Source organism: Cannabis sativa, chromosome X (genome assembly GCF_029168945.1).
Source record: "Cannabis sativa cultivar Pink pepper isolate KNU-18-1 chromosome X, ASM2916894v1, whole genome shotgun sequence".
NCBI classification, from domain to species: domain Eukaryota; kingdom Viridiplantae; phylum Streptophyta; class Magnoliopsida; order Rosales; family Cannabaceae; genus Cannabis; species Cannabis sativa.
The window spans coordinates 44,696,028-44,712,443 of record NC_083610.1 but is presented as its reverse complement, the minus strand read 5'-3'; the positions used below and the strand labels follow the sequence as shown (position 1 = coordinate 44,712,443).

The window sequence follows — 16,416 nt, the reverse complement described above, 5'->3', positions numbered from 1 at the left end:
GTAACCATATAAGGAACTTTCGGTATGCAGCCAAATAAGCTATAAGGAATTTAAGGAGAACAAAATACTATATGTTCACTTATCGAAAATCAGAAAACAGAAAATGTTTGGAGATCATTAAGATTTCTGATTCTGATCTTATAAAGCTTTTAGTTGTGAGATTTTTTGTCACATATGGCTGCAAAATTAAGAATGGTATTGAAAGCTATTAAAGATATATTTTGTGACAATAAATCAATCAGGTTGCATTTTAGTAACAACATGAACTCTATAAGGTCAAAGGCACATTGACTTTGAGCTAATTGTTATTAAAATAAAGTTCAGAGTAATAAGGTGTCCATAGAACATAATAAGGACAAACACCATATTTTGTGTGATCTGGATCATTAAGAATATACCACTTAAGGCTTTTCAGGAGCTTATTGCTCATATATGGATATAGTATTATTTAAGATTGTGCTGGTTTAGTGGGAGTTTGTATTTGAGATGTTCTATCAAGCTGATACATATTTATGGTTTGATTCTGCAGATAAAGTATGGATTTAAGTTTTGAGTACTCTGAATGTATTCTTTCTATTGAGATTTAAGTATAAGGTTAGAAAGAATTAATAAAGAATTGATCTCAATTAAGGAGGACCAGTTGGAAATAGACATGTTAAGATCACATTTGCATGTAATTTCCATGCTACGCATCCATGATTGATCTATGTCATTTGGTTATATTGATATACGTGACCATTGATGGGTTTAGCTACGATAAATGTTGCGAAGGCCGCTTTGATCCTATGTTAGTATAATTAATGGACGAGATTGTTTTGAAATACCTATAATTATGATAGCAAAAGTTAAGCGCTTATAAGGTTACACACTATCAGAAAATATATGTAGCCCAAGTGGGAGATTGTTGGATTAAAATCCTCAATATGGGCTCATATGTATATTAGTGTATTGCTATTTGAAGCTTGGCCCAAAATAAAGTGATCATTTTAGTAATTGTGGGTCATTGGGTATTAAAGTGTCATGGGCTAAATGTGTAGATACCCTAAGCGATATTTCTAATTTATTGAGGGGCTAAATTAGAAATACTTAAAATTAATAACCTAGCTATGAGGTTATAAATTGGTAGTGGTCCCCAAGAAACAAGAGTGAATTTCTATTCTCATCTTCCCCCATCAAGAGAGAAAATTAGAAAACCCTAAGTCTTGTTTTCTTGGAAGATCATTACCCAAAATCACCACAAAGATTATCTCTACAAGATGGATTAAGATCATCACTATCTATGAATTAAGGTACGCTTCCGCCATTTGAATTATTCTCTTTGAATCAACAAAGGTATTCTTTAGATCTATAGTTATACACTTATAATTATATGTAATATGTTTATCTATGGAATTGAATCTTGTTGTTGCATATTTTATAAGTGATATAGAATCTAACATATATACTTTCATAAAATCAAGTTTATATGTATGATAGGTTCATATATATAAAGGTAGTAAATATATTTGTCATTTAGTGTTGTGGCAGATTACATACATGAATCGCATGTATATATATATAAATATGGAATTGTTTTAATCTGTTTACAAAATAAAATGCTACAGTTTGTTATGTTTTGTTTTATTTTGTGTATGGATATATATTTATTGGGATTTAATTATTATTATTATTTTATTAAATAATAGTAATAATAATAATAGTAATTCAGTAACAATTAATTCAAATTTTGGTTTGGAATTTATTAAGGATATTTAATATTTTAGTTGAATTAATTGAAACAAAATATCACCAAAGTGATCCCTTTTGTGTAGATTAATTTAATAAAAATATTAAAATAATTGGTTGTATGTAATTCATAAATTTATTAACTAACCCAAAGGTGAGTTAATATTTCGATAAATTTCATGCATGTTTGTGGTGATAAATGTGTGACAATTATAAGGTATTTTGTGTGAACAATGTGTTAGTCCAAAGATTGCATATTGTTTGACATAATTTATTGTCAATGTTGATCACTACAACAAGAGTACCGCTTACAATTAATATTACTGTCCAAAGACTTAATATTAATGTTGTGTTTGGTATCTTGAGATGGGATTAACCAATATTTAAATTTATTGTTTTATTTGGATTCTTATATGAGCATGTTATTTATGTAATTGTATTGTTCTTTTCAGCTGTTGCTAGTGTATCTGCTAATCTTAATTTGGTACCGGTCCTTAATGGTAATAACTTTAAGGACTGGAAGGAGAACATTTTTATTGTTCTTGGCTGCATGGATCTTGACCTTGCATTAAGGATGGATCGTCCTGCTTCTCTTACGGATACCAGTACCTCCGAGCAAAGGAGGATTTATGAGAAGTGGGACCGTTCAAACCGCATGAGTCTTATGATCATTAAGCGCGGCATACCTGAGGCTTTTAGGGGTGCGGTGTTCGAGGAGGTCACCGATGCCACAACTTTCCTTGCTGAAATTGAGAAGCGCTTTGCAAAAAGCGATAAGGCGGAAACAAGTACTCTTTTAAAGAAACTTATTTCCATGAAGTTTAAGGGCAAGGAAAATATAAGGGAGTACATTATGGAAATGTCTCACCTTGCTTCAAAGTTGAAGGCACTAAAGCTTGAGCTTTCAGATGACTTACTTGTGCATTTAGTGCTTATCTCTCTTCCTCCACAATTCAGTCAATTTAAGGTCAGTTACAACTGCCAAAGGGAGAAGTGGACTCTTAATGAGCTCATTTCATTTTGTGTTCAAGAGGAAGAAAGATTGAAGCAAGAAAAGACTGAAAGTGCTCATTTGGCAAGCACCTCTAAGGATAAGGGCAAGAAAAGAAAGAATGAGGCTGCTAAGGATAAAGGTCCTGCACATAAGAAACAAACTCAAGCCAACAATGATGATGCTTGTTTCTTTTGTAACATGAAAGGACACATGAAGAAGGAATGTGCTAAGTACATTGCATGGCGAGCAAAGAAAGGTACATTTCTTACTTTGGTCTGTTCTGAGGTAAATTTAGCTTCAGTACCAAGAAACACTTGGTGGTTAGATTCCGGTGCTACTACTAACATCAGTGTTTCTATGCAGGGTTGCCTGAGTTACCGAAAGCCAAATGATGCTGAAAGAAGCATTTATGTGGGAGATGGCAAGTCGGTAAATGTGGAAGCAATAGGGCATTTTAGGTTGTTATTAAGTACTGGTTACTATTTGGATTTGATAGATACTTTTGTTGTACCGTCATTTAGACGGAATTTGGTTTCTGTTTCTTGTTTGGACAAATTAGGTTATTGTTGTTCATTTGGAAACAATTGTTTCAGTTTATCTATTGATTCAAATACTGTTGGAACTGGTTCTCTTATGGTTTATGACAACTTATATTTGCTTGACACCGTTGCTTCTTATAATGAAACCTTAAATGTGGAATCACGTGGTACTAAGCGTAAAATGGATAATGAAAAATCAAGTTCTTTATGGCACAAACGGTTAGGTCACATCTCTAGAAATAGAGTTGAGCGACTTGTGTCTGATGGAATTTAGATTCAATTGATTTTTCAGACTTTGATGTTTGTATTGAATGCATCAAAGGCAAATAGACCAAAACAAAGAAATTGGGTGCGAAAAGAGCTATAGATGTCTTAGAGTTGATACATACAGATATTTGTGGGCCATTTCCTACACCTTCTTGGAATGGTCAACGATATTTTGTATCATTCATAGATGATTACTCAAGATATGCGTACCTATTTCTACTTCATGAAAAGTCTCAAGTGTTGGACGTGTTCAAATCTTTTAAGGCTGAAGTTGAGAATCAACTTAGCAAAAGAATAAAGCAAGTCAGGTCTGACCGTGGTGGTGAGTACTATGGCAGATATGACGGATCAGGTGAACAACGTCCAGGACCTTTTGCCAGATATCTAGAGGAGTGTGGAATTGTCCCACAGTATACTATGCCAGGATCTCCTAGCATGAATGGTGTTGCTGAAAGACGAAACCGTACTCTTAAAGATATGGTAAGGAGTATGATCAGTCATTCAACCTTACCAGAATCCCTCTGGGGAGAGGCACTTAAGACAGCAGCCTACATTTTGAATAGGGTACCAACTAAAGCAGCTGCAAAAACACCTTATGAGCTTTGGACAGGGCGAAAGCCTAGTCTTAAGCACTTTCATGTTTGGGGATGTCCAGCTGAGGCTAGGCCTTATAGGCCAAATGAAAAGAAGCTGGAACCCAAAACTGTGAGCAGCTACTTTATTGGATATTCTGAACGATCCAGGGGTTTCAAGTTTTATGATCCCAAAGTAAAGAATATATTTGAAACGGGAACTGCAAAGTTTTTTGAGGATATTGAGTTTGGGGGGAGAAATACGGTTAAAGACTTTGTTTTTGAGGAGGATTTAGAATCACCCACTTCTCTTGAGGATGAGTTGATTCCTATTCCAATAATTGCTTTTGACAATATCCAGGATTCCATTCCTAATATTGATCAAGTTTTAGATCAAGAGCAACCAAACATAGTCAATCAAACCCCAGAGGTACAAACTCAACAACCTCAAGAACAAGTGCCTTTGCGACGATCCACTAGAGAAAGAAGAAATGGTATTAATCCAGATGAATATATAGTGTATCTTCAAGAACATGAGGATGGCATTGGAATGATGGAAGATGATCCAATCAACTTTCATCAAGCCATGAAAAGTTCTAACTCTCAAAAGTGGAATGATGCCATGAATGAAGAGAATAAGTCTATGCAAGACAATAAAGTTTGGGAAGTTGTCCCATTACCAGAAGGTGTAAAACCAATTGGTTGTAAATGGATATTTAAAACCAAGAGGGATGAAAATGGTAATGTGGTGAGGTTTAAGGCACGTCTTGTAGCAAAAGGCTATACTCAGAAAGAAGGCATTGATTATAAAGAGACTTTCTCTCCGGTTTCATCGAAAGACTCTTTTAGAATAATAATGGCACTTGTTGCTCACTTTGATCTTGAGTTACATCAGATGGATGTTAAAACAGTGTTTCTCAATGGAGACATTGATGAGACAATTTATATGGAGCAACCAGAGAACTTTGTGGTTGGTGACCCAAAGAATATGGTTTGCAAATTAAAAAAATCCATCTATGGACTCAAGCAAGCTTCCCGTCAATGGTACCACAAATTTCATCAAGTGGTTCTCTTATTTGGTTTTGAGATGAATGCTGTTGATGATTGTGTGTATCATAAGTTTAGTGGGAGTAAGTGTATATTTCTGGTTCTATATGTCGATGACATATTGCTTGCCACTAATGATATAGGCTTATTGCACGAAACTAAGAGATTTCTATCCAAGCATTTTGAGATGAAAGATCTTGGTGACGCCTCCTTTGTGTTAGGAATTCAAATACATCGAGACCGTTCTCGGGGTATTCTTGGATTATCACAAAAGGGCTATATCGATAAAGTACTCAAACGGTTTGGCATGCAAGATTGTAGACCAGGTGATACCCCTGTCGTTAAAGGAGACAAATTTTGTCTTAAACAATGCCCTAAAGGAAGCCTTGAAATTCAAGAAATGCAAAAGATTCCCTACGCTTCGGCTGTTGGGAGTCTAATGTATGCTCAAGTTTGTACGCGTCCGGATATAGCGTACATTGTTGGAGTGTTAGGCAGATACTTAAGCAATCCAGGAATTGATCACTGGAAAGCAGCCAAAAAGGTTATGAGATATTTGAAGAGAACAAGAGAGTACATGCTCACATATAGGAGGTCAGATCACTTTGAGATCATTGGGTACTCTGACTCTGACTTTGCGGGATGCCAAGATAGTAGGAGATCCACTTCGGGCTACATATATCTGTTAGGTGGTGGAGCTATATCATGAAGGAGTGCAAAACAAACACTCATAGCTTCATCCACCATGGCAGCAGAATTTGTTGCGTGTTATGAGGCATCCAACCATGGTATATGGTTGAGGAACTTTGTCACTGGGCTGCGCATTGTGGATGGAATTGAAAGACCACTTAAGTTGTATTGTGACAATAAGTCAGCTGTATTGTATTCCAACAACAATAGGAGCTCGACGAAGTCAAAACACATTGACATCAAGTTCCTTGTTGTAAAAGAAAGGGTACAAAGTGGACAGATTTGTATAAAACACTTAGGTACAAACTCCATGATTGCAGACCCCCTTACTAAGGGTTTGCCACCCAAGGTCTTTCATGAGCACACTGCTCGTATGGGTGTTTTAGATTATGAGGATATCTAGATTCAGTGGGAGTTTGTCTTTAGTGTGTTTTATTTGTTTCATGAAACATCTGTATTTGGATATTTTTCTGATCAGAAATTATGTTAGTCAGTTTATTTCACTTTGTACATCTAAGCTAAAGTTTTGATCTCCATAAAGTAAAGTAGGACCAATTGAAAATTGACATGAATAGATCACCATGCATGTAATTTTCATACCACATTATCATGATTGATCTATGTCATTTGGCTATGTTGATATATGTGACCATTGATGGGTTTAGTTGTGATTGATACAACGAAAATCGCTTTGATCCTATGTTGATATAGTTAATGGACGAGATTGCACATGCCTATGGTTATGATGACAAAGTTATGAGCTCAATAAGGTTAACACGTTTATATGTATACATATGTGACCAGTGGGAGATTGTTAGAATTTATTGGGGTCACAATTGTATATATAAAATGTGTGTTGGGTCATCAAATAAATAAGTCAAATTTATGTGGTCTATTTTGGAATAAAGTTTATGACTTAAGGGCATGATTGTCATGATTTTAATATGTGGATACCAATTAGACAATTTCTATATTGATGAGGGGCCAAATAGAAATAGTCAATAAATATTACCAACAGGTTTGTCTGTTGGTAATATAACGGGTAATGGTCCCCATTTGCATCGAATCTTTTCACTCTTGTATCCCCATCACCAAGAGAAAAATTTTCAGAGAAAGGTTTTGATGCAAATTGGAAGATCATACCAATAAAGATCATTTAAAGGTCGATTCTATGGACTCCGGTACGCTTCCGCTATTCCTTAATCTTATTGTTTGATTCTCTTGAATTAATTAGGGCTATATTCAGAGTTTACAGTATTCTAACAAATTAATCTTATAATCTTATAATCTTAACTTTTTAATTCAATTATTAATTATTTGTCACATAATTATTAAGTCTTTTCCCTTTAATTTTCTTTTTGTTTATGATGCTAATTTATTCATATTAAGGTAGTGTTCTACTAGGGGATCTAACGAGTTTCGCCCCTTCGCTATTGGCCTCTAAGAGTTCAAATTCCAGTATTGTATAAATTTTCAATTTGTTCTATTTCTTATATTAACAGAAATTTTGCTACTTTTTTTTTTTAATTTACAACTTTAATGTTTATATCTTATTAGGGACATTCATGGAAATTTGAGTTTCTTTGAAATATACAATTAATGAGCATTACTTTTTGATCGTATTGTGTTTTCCATGGCTGAAAATCTCAATAATCTCTATCATTTGATATCAAATAAAATAAAACTGTCATGATGTATACATTATGGTTATTTAATGAGTAATTAGTGTGTTGAAATTGTCAAGCTGATATTTAGAATTGTTTATAATTGAATTGTTTCTTTGTCAAAATAAATATTAAGTATATTCATATGTCTATAGGTTTATCTATTTTCTCTTAGATCAATCATGCTCATATAGCAAAAAAATCATACTCATATAGACATGTTATTTTCATTTTGTAATTTAGATCTTCTTAATCATTATTTAGTTCACTTAAACCTTTTAGGTACTCTATTTACAAAGATCTGTATTACATGTATTATTTATTTTTGACTATGAGGAGGTGGATTTCTTTATCGGGAAACATATAGTCTGACAAATTATCGTTCATATATTGAATAATTATTTTTGATTAATGGGATTCATATATATAACTGTGTATATTGAATTCTTTATTCAAATAATTATTTTTTATTTTTACGTGATTATTTATTGTTCATATATCTAGAACCCTATTTGATTAAAAGTTAAAATTATAAGATTAATTAATTTATAATTTCTTCCTATACACATAATAATAATCTCACCTAATAACTAATAATATTTTTTCTTTAATTTTTAATTGTATCACTTTAAAATAACATAGAAAAAAAACTAGAATAAAATTTAGTATACGTGCCTTTGCACGTAGCTTTTTACTAGTATATATATATATATATATATATATATATATAATAAGCAATAAACATATATTATTATGTAGATTTTGATTTGAGTAAAACCACAAGAAACCATGAACCGACTCGATCGCGCTCTCTTTGAATATTTTGATTTGATCACATGCATATGAAGATTAATTAAACTGTAAAAGAAATAAAAAAAAAAAAATACCTTTCTGCCATACTTCGAGAATGGGACTACAGCGGGGGCTGCGTCAACCTGTACACAAAAATCAAAACTTTTTAGAAAAATAAAATGGAAAAGAAAAGAAAAATTTAAAAGACAAAACAAATGAAAGAAAAAAATTCAAGTGTAAACGTACTTTAATGGCGGACTGGTTGCTGGACTTGCTCATTACAAGAACTGCTATATGAAAAAGTTAGGGTTTAACAAGGAGAAGAAGAGAGGTAGAGAGAAGAGAACCCAGAAAAACCCAAGGGTTCATGAGAAGAACGTCTCCGATTTTGATTCCTCGATCTGCGACGAAAGAGTTCCATTTTGGTCCTTCGATCTTGACAGAAGTGATGCTACTGTCGGTGCCCGTTGAGAATATCGTAGTTACGCTATCCAAGAATTCTGTTGGGCATCATGCGATATAAATTGGGCATCATGGACGAAGAAGAGAAGAAAGAGGTTTGAATTGAAAGGGGAAGAGCTATTTTTGAGATTAATCCCCGGCTGTTTTCTTTTTAAATGGGGTGTGATTTTATTTAATATCAGTTCAAATATTAAAAGGATTTGTTTTATTATTATTTTATTATACATAAATAATATTTTATTATTTTATTAAATAAAAATTAAAAGTCACCCATGAATTTCTTATAAATCAAGAATTTCAGTTATATAGGCACACTTTATATAGAAATATATATATAGATTTGAACATTATAGCCATTTCAAAAAAAAAAAAAGAACTTTATAGTTAATAATGTAAATTGTACCCTAACAAATGTTAAAATCAAATTCTTATATACTACTAAACTAAACACTAATTATATTAAATAATTTCGTTGGTAGGCTACATACAAATAAAAAATAAATAAATAAATTACGGCATAAATACTTAATGTTTCAGATTTTATACATTTAAATAGCTAATGTTTATTTTTAGAGGCAAAAATACCTAATGTTACAATACTCTTACACCGTTACTACCACTTCCATTAACTCATAAATATGGACACGTGAAGAGTTTAGATGCATTACATTTATTTTTATTTTATTTTAAAACTTAAAATTTTTAATATCAGAAACTAAATGCTACTTGTTTAAAAAAAAACAAAAACCTGTTCTCATAACAATTTTCACATGATCTTAGCACTTCAATTCGATAATCATGTTCCATATAATGCACTGGTTCACTCAGCTATGATAATTTAGTATTGTATCTCTCTTATTTTTTTAAAAAAATAAGTAGTATTTAGTTTTTGATATTAAGAATATTCAATTTTAAAATAAAATAAATAAATTTAATGCATTTGTGCCTTCCACGTGTCTATATTTACGGAAGTGGTAGTAACGGTGTAAGAGAATTGTAACATTAGGTATTTTCGCCTCCAAAAATAAACATTAGGTATTTAAGTGTATAAAATCTGAAACATTAAGTATTTAAGCCGTAATTTTCCAAAAAAAAAAAATTAAACTTTAAGGAGATATTATAAATTTTAAAAATTTGAGGGAAAATATATTTTTTATAATTGTAATGATTACAATTTATTTGTACAAATACATATTAGTCTTGTTTTTTTTTAAAAAAAAAAAAAGATACATTAACCTTAAAAAAATAAATGGAAAACCCCTAATGTAAATATTTTTTAATAAACCCATGCAGGGTTCCTCCACTAAATTAAAATAAAAATATATATTCAAAGTTAAATCAAACTCAGATATTATAATAATAAAAAAAAAATAGATATGAAGATATATATGTGTACAAATTTAAATTTGAAATATAACTTAAAATATGCGCGTAAATAGTAGTGTAGTATATATATGTGATTTAAGTAATAGATAATTCATTAAAAAAAAATATCTAAACTGAGTGATTTTGATCGTTAGATTTATAAATTAATCTATATAGAATTTCAGGTTAAATTAATAATGCTATTTTAATTTTAAACAAATAAATTTATTATTCCAAATTAACGTATTCATTAAAAAAAAGGAAAGCAACGGTGAGATATTTTAAATTTAAAAGATATGTAAAAAAATCTTTTTGTACGCGTATTTATTTGAAACTATTATTAAGTCACTATATATATAATGCTAAGCCCTAATATATGATACATAATTCATTACATATTCAGAAATTAAAAAACAAAGATATTAATTAAAAGAAACAATGAAGAGATTACGTAGAGAAAGTGATTTTTATAGCAATGTTCATAAAAATGATTATAGTGAAGAACAAAGTATTTACTCTATAAATAATACGGGTAAATGGAAACGAAGTCAACTACTTGGAAAAGGTTATAATGGCACTGTTTACTTGGTTGAGATGATCAAACCACCTCCAATAATAACATCATCGCGTTTAAATGGTTCTCATCCTATTATGGCCGTTAAAACTACTTTGGCTTCTCGTAGTGATGAGCTCAAGAAGGAGAAGAAGTTACTCCAACTCTTTCATGATAGTCCTTACATTGTTCGATGTTTTGGAGATGACATAACAATCACAATGTGCATAACAACGGAAACAAAACTAAACTCTACAATGTTTTCTTGGAGTATGCTCAAGGTGGATGTTTAGCTGATTTTATGGACGTTACTATATTGTCTGAGACTAAAGTGAGACAGTATACAAAATCTATTTTGAGAGGACTTGAGTGTGTTCACAAGAAAGGTATTGTTCATTGCGATTTGAAACCTGAGAATATATTGATGGTGAAGGAAGAAGACGACGATGAGGATTTTGTGGCTAAAATATCGGATTTTGGACTTTCGAAAAAGATGTCTGACGATTGGATGACTCCTAGTATTGTGAAAGGAACAAAAGTTTATTGGGCTCCAGAATGTGTAGAAGATGAAATTCAAGAACAGTGTTCGGATATATGGGCACTAGGTTGTATTGTTTTATATATGCTAACAGATGGAAGTATAAGATGGAACAACAAAATAAATGAAACTATGTCTAAAGATGCTAAAGATTTTCTCGTCAAGTGTTTTGAAGCCAATCCATTGGAAAGACCATCCGCCACCATGCTTTTGAGTCATCCATTTGTAGGTGGGAGTGGATTTATTAATAAAGTAATTCCTAAGAGAAAAAAGATAAAGAACTCTTAATTTTTATCAATCTATCTTTATTTGATATGTAAATGTAACACATTTTATTTGTTTATATATGAATGAAGTTGAAAAATTTTATTTACACCCAAAAAAAATTTTAAAGACACCTCATTTTAATAATTTTTATTTTATATAAAAAATTATATTTTTAATTGTATTAAGATTTTCTAATTTTTTTCTTCCAATTCATTTTCTTAAAAACTATACTTATCAAATAAAAATAAATTTTATTTTAAATAGATTTTTTGTTTTTAAAATTTTGTTTTTGAAAAACAAAAATGCGTTCTACAACCACTTGTGTTTTCAAATTTTAAAAACAGAAAATAAAAGTGTGTTCTGCAATCACTTTTGTTTTCTGTTTTTAAAAATAAAAAACAAAAATGTGTTTTGTAACTATTTTTATTTTTTAATTTTAAAAATAAAAAACATAAATTTTGATTTTTTTTTCTTTTTTTAATTAAAAAAATTATGAATATCATTTATTTTTATTTTTAAATAAATATATAATTATAAAAAAATTAAATAAAAAATACTCATTAGCATTTTAAAAAAATTCAAGTAATTTGAAATCACAAAATTCATTATCTATAACACAAAACTGACAAAATCATAATAAAATATGAACTAATAATTGTCCAATCTTGAAACAAAATATTTAAAAAGTTTTAATTATTAATAATGTTTTGGCATCTTTAGAAATAATGCTCTAGACACCTTGCTCTCAAACTTCTCAATAGCCTTCGCGTATACTTCTCCACTAATTCCGTCAATTTGATTGAGAGCTTCAATACACTCATCCAATAAGAGATGTTTTGTCAATGTCATTGAATTCTCATACATTTCTATCTTTCGCTTTGCAGTTTCATTATATACCGTCAATGTTTCTGCCAATGCAAGTGAGAACTTTGCTTTTTTCGCCGATCGAGAACTCGTAGTGCCAATTGATTTATCTCTTCTTTTGCTGCCATCCACAAACAAATCCTCACACTCTTACAAAATGGCTATAGTGTTTGCTCCAGCTCAGAACCAAAAAGATATAGCACAAGAAAATAAGAACTGCTTCTTTAATAAGAAAAATGGTGTGCATCATACGTATCTATGAAATCTATTTTTAATAAGTAAATTGACATTGGCCAACTATTAAACAATATATGAGAGACATTGTTAAACTTAGGAAATGAAGCAGAAAACAACATACTGACAAGGGTTCAAGATAACACGAGGCATTATTAACTCTTTGACGAAATTAAAGTTTACAAATTTCTGCAACTTTAGATCAGATGACAACTCCCTCCTAATAAAATTATGGATAAGACAACATGCAATAATTATACATAATTGTTCACAAGGTTTATCATACATACAACATAATGATATCAGTGAACGCATTTGCAAATTTTAACATGCAGAGCACATCATCATAAAAATATTGCTCACAAGGTAAATACATATTGTTATGAACTAATAACAACCAGAAGCACATCAACAAGTAGACTAAACCAGCGGATAAGGACCAGATAACAGAGTAAAACAAATGCAGCATAACTCAATGAAATAAGCAGTAAAAATGGCAGTATACGCAGAGCAAAAATGGCAGTAAAAATTATATAAATTTATTTCCTGTCCCTTAAAAAGTAATCTTTGAGACGAACATGAAGACAAAACAATTGTAATAATTTTGTACTGATCAGTACGAAACAACTCAAATAAAAGGTATATATTGTATATATCATATGTCAAAGAAGGTATTACTGAGATGGGCATTGTGATTTGCAGAGCTAGTGATAAATAGAGATGGAAATCTTATGATTTAAAGAGCTCAAAATTCAGAACAACAAATAATACCCTCTGTTTCAAGATGCTAAACAGCGGCTAGTGACCATGTTCACAAAAGCTAAAGTGATGGAGCTTTAAACAGTTATTCATTGGACCAACTTTTGTACAATTACAACATAATCAAAACTAGGGAAATTTTCATAGTAATGCTAGAAGTATAAAAAAGGCCATGACAGATCTTGATGTTGATGATGTTGCCATGTTGAAAAGAGAACACAATTTCACAATTAAACTAAATTATGACACTTTTTCCTCTTGGCTTGCTCTTGAACCCAACAAACAAATCCTACACTCTCACAAAGTGGCTATAGTGTTTGCTCCAACTTAGAACCAAAAAGAAAAAAGTAATAAGGTATATTCTAAAACAGTATCATAGATAACCCGTTAGTCAATTACATCGAACTCTTGAATGAAAACGATAATGAGGCATTTCATCAAAATGTACTTCATAATCATTGAGGCATTTAATCAAACAGGTAACAGATACTAGAAAGGCAGATTAATACATACAAATTTTTCAACAAAACCTATACACCACAAAGCTGTTTTTACAACTAGAAATTCTTCCAAAAAAAAAAAAAACGAAGAAAGAAACTAAGCTAGAACAAAAAAAAAATGGCAGCAGTAGAATCAGCATAAGTACAAAACGAAATCAGTTGAAATATTAAAATGCAAGTTCGAAATTCTTCGAAGAAAATTATTAACACAGATGCTCACCATCTAAATGAATAATCACTTAGACCCAACAAACAATCTAGAAATATTTTACATGAACACCCACGAAAAGTACATGGGAACAAGCAAAAAGCCAAATATGCAGAAAACTCAAACAAGATTACAATGACAGTATAAACCTGCAAACCCTAAGTAGAAAGCAAATATGGAGATGAAGATTTTTTCAAACTTAGAAAAAAATTGAGAGAGAGGGAGAGACCAAGAGAGAGAGAGAGAGAGAGAGAGAGAGAGAGAGAGAGATATGGAGATGAAGAAATCTTTACCTGGAATAGCTGAAGCCATTGATGAATTTTCGGAATAGAACTGAGCAAGGAACTATCCAGAGAGAGAGATAATGAAATGAGAAAAAAGTGATTTTAAAATTTTTTAAAATCATAAAATATCTGTTTTTAAAATTTGTTTAAAGTTGATTTTAAATTAAAAAACAAAAAGTAAAATTAGTTACCGAACATTACTTTCAAATAATGTTTTTATAATTTTGATTAAAAAAATAAAAATCCACTTTTAAAATTGTTACCGAACAAAGCCTAAATTAATCAATTTAATATCAGTTTAAATATTAATAGGATTTGTTTTATTATTATTTTATTATATATAAATAATATTTTATTATTTTATTAAATAAAAATAAGAAGTCACCCATAAATTTCTCATAAACAAAAATTTCAGTTACATAGACATACTTTAATTGATAACACATATATATTTTGTGATTTATGAAAAAAAAAATTTAAAAGCCTATTTTTCTTTTTAGTATTAGAAATAATATTAGATTTTAAAAATAATATTATTATATTTAATAACTATTATTTTAAAAAGTAATATGAAATATTTAAAATTCTTTCTTTCAAAAATTAAGTTTCACTTAAACAAATCAGATTTAATTTTTTTCATATTTACCAATCATATTCATATTCTTTACATACTAAATTGCTATTCTCAGAACATAAGAATTGAAGGTGCAAATTTCTTATATGAATCAACAATAATATATTTTAGGTTGGATTTTTTTAATTATTAGAAAAAAATATTTAATTAATTTTTTTAAGAAGAGACATAATTTAGTAGTGGTCAATGTTCATGAGAAAAGTAATTAATTTACATATGAACTGTGAAATGATAAAAAAGAACAAAAGTTAACAAAAGTACTATATGCTTGTAAATTGAAGAGTTCACAAAATTTTATCACCATAATGTATATTTTAGAGTATACAATTTGATAGTATTATAAATTTTGTAGATAAAATATTAATTATTTTTTTTAAATAATTGTGCTTAAATGAGCTACACGTGCAAATCACGTGAGACTCCACAAACTTGATCTTATTGTCTCTGTTATTTTTCACACTAAAGCAGATCATACACACACAAACTAAGTATTTTACATATTTAATATTGAATAAATTTTGCATAAGTTTTGACATCAGACGTAAACGTATATTGCACACAATTTTCAATAAAATAATATATATATATGTATAAATAATTATTAATCAAAGTCAATTAGTCAAATTATTATTATCTTTTATTTTGAAATAAAGTATAATTAAAATGTTAAATTTAATTTTTTTTTCATTGTATTAAATTCTAATCATTCTCAATTTTAATTTAAAAGGTAGATTACTTTTATTTTAAAATAGAACTTGATAGCGATTTCAAAAAAAAAAAAAAAAAAAAAGAAAGAAAGAAAATAAAACTTTACAGTTAATAATATAAATTGTACCCTAACAAATGTTAAAATTAAATTATTATATACTACTAAACTAAACACTAATTATATTAAATAATTTCGTTCGTAGGCTACATACAAATAAAAAAAAAAAATTAAACATTAAAGAGATATTATAAATTTTTAAAATATATTATTATAAAAAATAGATAACTAAATTAAAATAAAATTAATTATTCATAGTTAAATCTAACCGATATTATTATAAAAAAATAGATAACTAAATTAAATAAAAATTAATTATTCAAAGTTAAATCAAACTCGGATATTATTATAAAAAATAGATATGAAGATATATATATATATCTTTATATATTAAAAGTGCCTATGTAACGGCAATTCTTGGTTTAACAGAATATACTTTACAAATAAAAGAATATTCTGTTAAATTTAACGATTAGGTTTGATCTCCCGTTAACAAATAAACCCAATAATTAAACCCAAAAAATTAAACAATCTTTTAAATATTAATAATCTTTTTTTAAATGAAAAAAATCATTTTACCCACATATCTCTCTAACAAACCTATTTTGGGAGAATATTAATCTTTATTTTTTATCTAATATTTTCTCTGGATAAGCATAGGAAGCAGAAATATCACTTCTATCTTTGTGTGA

The 16,416-nt window shown here is 29.6% G+C and overlaps 2 protein-coding genes and 1 long non-coding RNA gene across 3 annotated transcripts; 2 read left to right on the top strand and 1 right to left on the bottom strand.

Moving 5' to 3' along the window:
- Window positions 1-5,544: 5,544 nt before the first annotated feature.
- LOC133032205 (secreted RxLR effector protein 161-like) lies at window positions 5,545-5,853 on the top strand. Its single transcript, XM_061106076.1, has one exon. The coding sequence runs from the start codon at window positions 5,545-5,547 to the stop codon at window positions 5,851-5,853; it is 309 nt and encodes a 102-aa protein (XP_060962059.1).
- A 5,118-nt stretch (window positions 5,854-10,971) lies between these two features.
- Window positions 10,972-11,496, top strand: LOC133032204 (mitogen-activated protein kinase kinase kinase 20-like). Its single transcript, XM_061106075.1, has one exon. It carries the CDS (start codon window positions 10,972-10,974, stop codon window positions 11,494-11,496), a length of 525 nt encoding a protein of 174 aa, XP_060962058.1.
- A 565-nt stretch (window positions 11,497-12,061) lies between these two features.
- Window positions 12,062-14,552, bottom strand: LOC133031874 (uncharacterized). The gene is made up of 2 exons (XR_009684930.1): window positions 14,334-14,552; window positions 12,062-12,460 (listed from the first exon to the last, which is right to left on the bottom strand). It is a non-coding gene; the product is annotated as an uncharacterized LOC133031874 (long non-coding RNA).
- Window positions 14,553-16,416: the final 1,864 nt, after the last annotated feature.